This window comes from Pteropus vampyrus, unplaced genomic scaffold, assembly GCF_000151845.1.
Source record: "Pteropus vampyrus isolate Shadow unplaced genomic scaffold, Pvam_2.0 Scaffold104, whole genome shotgun sequence".
NCBI lineage: Eukaryota > Metazoa > Chordata > Mammalia > Chiroptera > Pteropodidae > Pteropus > Pteropus vampyrus.
This window is the reverse complement of record NW_011888885.1, coordinates 5821763-5829124: the sequence shown is the minus strand read 5'-3', so window position 1 is coordinate 5829124 and position 7362 is coordinate 5821763. Positions and strand designations below refer to the sequence as shown.

The window sequence follows — 7362 nt, the reverse complement described above, 5'->3', positions numbered from 1 at the left end:
GCGACGGGGCGGGAGGGGCCGTCTGGTCTGGAGAATTAGCACCAGGGACGGGCGCGCGCGCGGGTCCTCAGCACATCTGGGCGAGAGCGGCGCCGCTGGAACCGAGGGGGCGCCGAGCGCAGATCTGGAGCGGCAGAGCCACCGCGCAGCTGGGGCCCCTCGAGGCGCTCGGGACGCGCATCTGGGACCTCGAGAAGGGGCCGCGCCGCGCGCAGCTGGACCAGGGGAAGGGGGCGGCGGCTGCACAGCTGGACCGAAGGGGGCGGGGTCGGTCCTGGGTAGCTAGCAAAAGCCAGGGCCGCGAATCCCCGGCGACTGGAGCATGGGACGGCGCTCCTGAAAGAGCAGGGGTGAGGCAGGGGCCTGGGACGCGAGAGGAAAAGAGGAGAGAAAGCGGCACGAGAGCAAAGGAGGAGGATGCAACTGACTCGCTGCTGCTTCGTGTTCCTAGTGCAGGGCAGCCTCTATCTGGTGAGCGGTCGGCGGGGAGCTGCGGGGAGGGCGGGGGCTCGGAGGACTGGGGGAGAGCGCGGGAAGCTTCCAAGCCCGAAAACTTTCTCCCTTCCCCCCAGCATCCCCGGGATGGAGGGGACGCCTGGAGCCTGGGGGAGAGGGCGGGTCCGAGGCCAGAGACAGTATAGAAAGGGTTAATAGGGGCGGAGAGCCAGTGCTTGGCTGGCCCACCCACTCGGCCGCTGGTGGCGGGAGGTGTGACCAGCACGAGGGAAAAGGCCGCGGGCCAGGTCGCCAAGGGTTCCCCGACCCTTTCCTGGAGCCAGGACTGCGCGGAGGGGGCGTAGGGAGTGAGGCTGTGGAGCTGGTGACCGGCCAGGTCGGGGGGCGTGGGGCGGCAATAAGAAAGACGTTTTCCCTGACCTCAAGGACCCAGAGGGCTGCGGGTCCCCCAGGCTGCAGACCCGCGTCCCTCGCTCCCGCTCCCTCCCGCTCCCGCCCTCCCCGCCTGTTGTTTTCCTCTCCTCTCCCGGCCGCGCGCAGCCCGAGCCCCACAGGACCTGGGCAGGCGGCTCCCGCCCAGGGCGCTCGCGGCAGCTGAGCCGGCCGCCCAAAGACAGCTCTCCGTGCTCCCGCTCGCGGCTGCCGGGCGGCCCAGAACGCTGGGGAGCCCCATCCAGGTTCCAGGCCAGGGCTTAACTCCCCTCGGACCCAGCGCCCGCCCTCGGCGCCCCGTCCCTTGCATCTGCATCCTGTCGTGAAGACGCCTCAGCCTCACATCTGGATCTGCCCCTTTCCCCAAAACAATAATCCCCTTTGCCACCTCCCCTTTGCCACTCACTGTGTGGAAGAACGCTTCCCTTCCCACATCCCACCTGCTGCCCTTCTCCCCACCCTCTAGCCATTCAGGCCCTTGTGACCCCCAGGGCCAAGCACACACGGGTCCGCAGCCCCCAGGAGCCTCTCCTGCTGTCCTTCCATTCCACCCCTGGGGCCTGGCAGGCGGGGACACTGCACACAACCCATGGCCAAGGCCAAAACAGAGTGCATGAAGACCCCAAACTCCTTAGGAGCCCTCCAGACCGCAGCCCTCAGGCATCCCCCATCCTCACCCCAGGGATGCCAGCAAATCCAGATGGCACCCAGCTGTGAGCTGGTGCCCTGGATGCTGGTAACAAACACATAGGGCTAGTGCTCTCTTCAAAAGCTGAGCACACAAACACCAGGCTGCTGCCCTCAGGAAACCCCGTCTACTCCCTGATGCCCTCCAGAGCTGTCCTGCCTTTGGGTTGGGTCAGGCTGTCCTTCTGCCTCCCCGCCCCCACCCCCAAACTCTTCCAGGAAGCCTTCCCAGGTGTAGCCTCTTGCCAAAGCTGATCCAGCAGAGCCTTGGCAGTTTTACAGGAGATTTAGGATAGGAATGGGGCTTGGATTAAACTCCTATAAAAGGACACATCTTGTCTGTGAGGCTGGGTGTGTGCAGTGAAGTGGGAGAGCTGACCCTATGTGACTTAGCTTTGCAGTGATGTAACTTTTGAGTGCTGGTGTCCTCATCTGCGAAATGGGAATAATAACTCTTACCCCATAATGCAAGTAATGTCCTGGCATGTCATCATCAGAGGTCCCCAGGGGAGTGTTTGGCTTTCCAGTTGCTTGGCCACCCTGGGTGTGGAATTCACTCCAGGTCTCCCCCTAGCCCTCCTGCAAAAACCTAAACTGCGTTTGTATTTTAGAATGTCAGTGGGCTCCATTTTCTTATTCTGTTGTCTGTTGATTCTCATTGCCTCTGAGGGTAGAAACTGCCTTAGAATAAATAGGATGATGTCTCATCTGGCAGACTGGAAAGTCCCAAAGGCGGAGCTGCACCTCTTCCGCCAAACTTTCCCAGCATAGGATGGAGCTCCCCTATTTGACTTGGGGCTCTTCGAAGGCAGAGGTTATGCCTCCGCTACCAAACTGGGATTTCACAGAGGCAGAGGACCCTGCCTCCCTTATGTCTGGGAGCTCTGTCAGCCCAGGGATATGCTTCTGCCATCAGACAGGGGATCTCCCAGAATCAGGAGCTGGGCACTCCTTAGGGGTAGTGATCCACCGTAGAGAATTCTCAGCCATACTTTTAGACTTTGAATAGTGGCCAGAGGCAAGACAGTGGAGAGAAGTGGTAGGGGTGACCTGAGTGTCAGAACACTAGATGGGAACATGACAGGAGATACAGTGTATGCCCAACCCCTCTAGCATAAGTGGTCAGTGTGTAGGGGCCTCTCAGCCCCGAATCAGCAGAAGAGACAGGGAGAGATGATGCTGGTAGTGGGGAGCAATGGACCGGAACTCCTGGGTTCTCTGGGGACAGGGCTCTCACTCTCCTCCCAACTCCCTCCACAGGTCACCTGTGGCCAGGATGATGGTCCCCCTGGCTCCGAGGACCCTGAACGTGATGACCACGAGAGCCAGCCCCGGCCCCGGATGCCTCGGAAGCGGGGCCACATCTCACCTAAGTCCCGTCCCATGGCCAACTCTACTCTCCTAGGGCTGCTGGCTCCACCTGGAGAGGCATGGGGCGTCCTTGGGCAGCCCCCCAGCCGCCCAAACCACACCCCCCCACCGTCAGCCAAGGTGAAGAAAATCTTCGGCTGGGGTGACTTCTACTCCAACATCAAGACGGTCGCCCTGAACCTGCTCGTCACAGGGAAGATCGTGGACCACGGCAACGGGACCTTCAGCGTCCACTTCCGACACAACGCCACTGGCCAGGGCAACATCTCCATCAGCCTCGTGCCCCCCAGTAAAGCCGTAGAGTTCCACCAGGAGCAGCAGATCTTCATCGAAGCCAAGGCCTCCAAAATCTTCAACTGCCGAATGGAGTGGGAGAAGGTGGAACGGGGCCGTCGGACCTCGCTCTGCACCCACGACCCAGCCAAGACCTGCTCCCGAGACCACGCTCAGAGCTCAGCCACCTGGAGCTGCTCCCAGCCCTTCAAAGTCGTCTGCGTCTTCATCGCCTTCTACAGCACGGACTATAGACTGGTCCAGAAGGTGTGCCCAGATTACAACTACCACAGCGATACTCCCTATTACCCCTCTGGCTGACACTGGGCAGGCCACAGAGGCCAGGCCAGGGCTAGAAGGACAGGCCTGCCCACATAGGAGGCCATCTGTCTGGACACTGAGCAGGGAAGGGGAGGGGCCTCAGGCAGGGAGTAGGGTAGGGAGAAGGAGATGCCAAGTGGGGCCAGGGCCAAATCTCAAGTGGTAGGGAAGGGGGTCCCATGTGCTGGCCCCAACCTGAGCTTGTGGAGTGACTAGGACACAGGCACACACTGGAGGAGGAGTGGGTTCTCTGTGCAGCCTCACAGGGCGTCCCCGTTGAGGGACAGGCAGATGCTGCGTCCAGGAGGCCGCTGGGGCAGGCAGACCAGTGTGGCCCCTATAAAGCCATGGAGAGGAGCCTAAAACCTTGGCTCCCTCCCTGCCATCCTGAGACAGGACAGCAACAAAGAGAGGGGGATTTCATCAGCGCGGACGCCAAGTAGGCAGCAAAGAATGACTGAGGCAGGGCCTCCTGGGAGCCAGCACTCGAGGGTGGAGGCAGAAGGAACTCTCCAGCCTCACTCAGTGGGCAGCCCTGAGCCCCTTGTTCTGGACTGGACTGACCTCGGCTCGAAGCTGAAGTGGTATTCCTGGAGTCTTCGATGTCTTGACAAATAGACCATCTGCCTGAGCCAGGCCGCCCCTTTCCAATATTCCCTCTCCTGCCATGGCTCCCCGCCCTTCCCCGTGCTGATAGGACACAATTCCTTAAGCTGAGACAGTCTGCTTGTGCGCTGTGTGTCCCTCCTGCACCCCACCTCTGCTGGCTCCTCTGGGAGCATCCTTGTCCAGTGAGCCACCCTTCAACCGTCAGTCTTGCCTGTCAGACTGGGGCTCCCTCGGGTGGAGAGGGTGCCTCCCCTCTTGGACTGTAGGGCTGGGGGAAGCCAGACTGCAGAGGGTGTGCTGGACCTGTTCCGTGGTGTCTGTCTGGGGGTGGGGGGCGGGGAGGCCTTGTGAAATCACCTGATCGTCAACTTCTGTGTGCAGAATCTTGTTCGTGGAGCAGGGAATAAAGCTTTCCCAGGGCATTGCATTCTGAGTTGTTGGGGGAAAGGGCCCGGGGCACCCTGTGGTCCAGCCAGCATTTCTCTGACGGCAGCAGGGCATTTCCTGGAGTCTAGAGCTGAGGGTTCCAACATTCGTGGGAGCCGATGCCCACTGAGGGCACCAGGGCTCCCTCCCCAGCCCCTGAGGAGGCTGGGCAAACACTATGCTTGGCACTGGTAACAGGTGGGGGTGGCATCTGCAGAAGCAGCTCAGAGAGGGAGAGATGGTATGTGGGATAAGCCATAGAAGGGTGTTTGTTCCTTGTTGCTTCCCTGGTTTGCCATCCTGGTGGGCCCAGTGGGGGTCCCAGCTCTGTGAGTATTTTGCTCTGTGGCCTTGAGCAAGTTCACAATCTCCGGGTCTCTTTCTATTCCTTCTCTATAAAATGAGGAGCTGGCCCAGCCCAGAGGTACTCAAATGTGAGTGGGTCTCCGAACCACCAAGAGGGTTTGTTAAAACAAATTTCTGGGTTGCATTCCAGAGTAGGTCTGGGTGGGGCTGAAGAATTAGCCTTTCTAGCCAGTGCCTAGGTAGACACTGATGTTCCTGGCTCGCCATACTTTGAGGATCTCTCAGATGACTTCTAAGTTCTTTCCTGGCTCCAGCTCCCTAGGATGAGGAGACACCTGTGATGCCATCTCCTAACTGTGACTTTCCTTCACCTGCTTCTCTGGAGTAGTGTCCTGGGAAGGTCCTTTCAGAGAATCAGGAGTATTGGTTTTTCAATCTGATGACTTGCTGGGGAAAGAACAGGACAGGGTGGAATGGAGACAAAAGGAAGCTTGAAAGCAGCCATCCCCCTGCCTCAGCTGACAGGACGGCCTCAGAACAGATGGCTGCCAGTGGCACCTCATCTGAGAGTTGGCTGGGTCCTTTGGGGCTCAGCAAGGGGAAGGCTGGGCCCCCACTACCAAGATCACAGTGCCCTCTCTGGAGGTCATTTTAGGTCTGCTCTCTTGGGAGGGCAGGACTTCGGTCCCCTGGGTCCCTTTTGACTGTGTAGCCACAGTGAGAAGAGTCCTAGCATGAGGAGAAGACAGTCTCACCACCCCCAGCCTGTCTCCCCCGTCCAACAGCACTCAGCATGGACTAGACCCCTCACACGGCAGAGCAGAGCTAGACGGGGCCTCGGGCGCCACCTCGTTCTATGAAGTGACTGAGAAGCTCACACTCTTCTTCCACTTCTTTCCCCTGCACCATGCTGCCTGGGGCCATCTCTCCTGAGCAGACTTGAGACATTCCTCCACTCCTCCACGGCTCTCTCTTCCTGCCCTGCAGACTTGAAAGAGACCCAGGGGCTCAGGCCCTGCCATGGAGTCTTAGGGTTACTGGAACCTGGTTTTTGTCCCACCTGTGGACACCCCCCCACTGGACATCAGCCAGGAGCCCCCCTCCCCACCCCCACCCAAGCCCTGTGGACACTGGGAAAAGAGGAGGAGGGGGGCGGCCCTGGGCCCCTCCTCCGTCTGGCCTGGCTGAACTATCGGCAGGACCTGGGGGCACTCTGACCCACCCCCTCTGGCTCCCCTCCTGCGGAGAGCCAGATGCTGCTGACAGCTGGAAGGCCAGGCTGCCTGGCACACAGTTCTGCCTGCGCAGGGGGGTGGGTTCATTTTAATAACTTCATTTCACCGGCATTCACACTCCACCGCCTCATCCTCCTTTTCTGCCTTCTCCGTCTCCCTGCTGCTCTTCTCAGCTAGGATCTTTCTAACAGATTTCCTCCAAAATCCTAACCCTTCTGGAACCACCCTCTGGGCCCCACTATTCTCGCCATCACAACACTTCCTGCACCCCTTTTGTCCTCACCCCTTTGTAGTCAGCTGCCTCTGGCTACAAAGGTGCCAACCTCTGCCCTCGTGGTGAGCAATGTCTAGTCCATCCCCCTGGGAGGTGGACCGCTAGTCACCTGCAGGTGCTCAGACCTCCCCCTCTCACTGTTCCAACACTCACAGGAGAGCAGATTCCTCAGGAAGGAGCTCATTTTCTCTCCCGGAGAGAAGCTGTAGGTCCTGCCCTCACCCCAAACCTTTGGCCTGCCCCATCACTGCCCTTCAGTGACCGGGCTGCTGGTCTTGTGGTCCTGCTGCCCCAACTGTTCAACCTAGCTGAGGGCCACCTCAGCCAAGGCTTCGTCTCTTTCATTTGAGTGGAGCCTCTGGGACAAGCCTACTAGACAGGGGGCTCTTTGAGGATACAACCTAGTATCAGCAGACTGGGGAGTCCCTGGGGCCAGCGTCTGTACCTCCTACGTCAGACTGGAGTCTCCTTGAGGGCAAGGACTGCATGCATATGGACATGGCGGGTTGTGGGGGACTTTGTTCTTTTCTAAGCATCAGAACAGCTGGAGAGCACCTCTGCCCTTCGGTCTTGGCACAGGCACTGTCTGGACTTCAGTATTCCCATCTCTAATGGGGTGAATCTTCCCAGAAGTTTGTGAAGCTAACTGGAGGGAACACACATTAGGTCACGTGGCAGCAAAGCTGAGTCTTCTTTATGATGAAGCTTTAAGCAAAAGCAAATGGGTATCTATATCCCTCCTCCCTCCCCCCTCATTCTCCTTTCCTAGGATGAGCAAGTAGGAACTGAGTCACCTCCTCTCTTCTTGGCAGGAATACTGGTGACCTTGCATGTGGCAGACTCTGGTGGCAAGGTCCATTGCTCAGAGATGCATGAGGTAGTGGGCGGGTAGGGAAGCTGGGAAAAGGGTGTGTATGTGTGGTGGGGGCAGCTGAAGGTTGTGGGGTGACCTGGATTATAGAGTGGATATGT

General features: G+C 59.2%; 1 protein-coding gene across 1 annotated transcript; it reads left to right on the top strand.

Annotated features, from left to right (window-relative positions):
* Positions 1–74: 74 nt before the first annotated feature.
* Positions 75–4563, top strand: NXPH3 (neurexophilin 3). The gene is made up of 2 exons (XM_011365096.2): positions 75–471; positions 2836–4563. The coding sequence occupies exons 1-2, from the start codon at positions 418–420 to the stop codon at positions 3538–3540; spliced, it is 759 nt and encodes a 252-aa protein (XP_011363398.1). The 5' UTR covers positions 75–417; the 3' UTR covers positions 3541–4563.
* Positions 4564–7362: the final 2799 nt, after the last annotated feature.

Bases quoted from the DNA above. Each gene is read 5' to 3' on its own strand.
- NXPH3 (XM_011365096.2), top strand. From the start codon at position 418: ATGCAACTGACTCGCTGCTGCTTCGTGTTCCTAGTGCAGGGCAGCCTC. The intron at 472-2,835 runs GTGAGCGGTCGG...CTCCCTCCACAG, and splicing joins TGCAGGGCAGCCTCTATCTG to GTCACCTGTGGCCAGGATGA.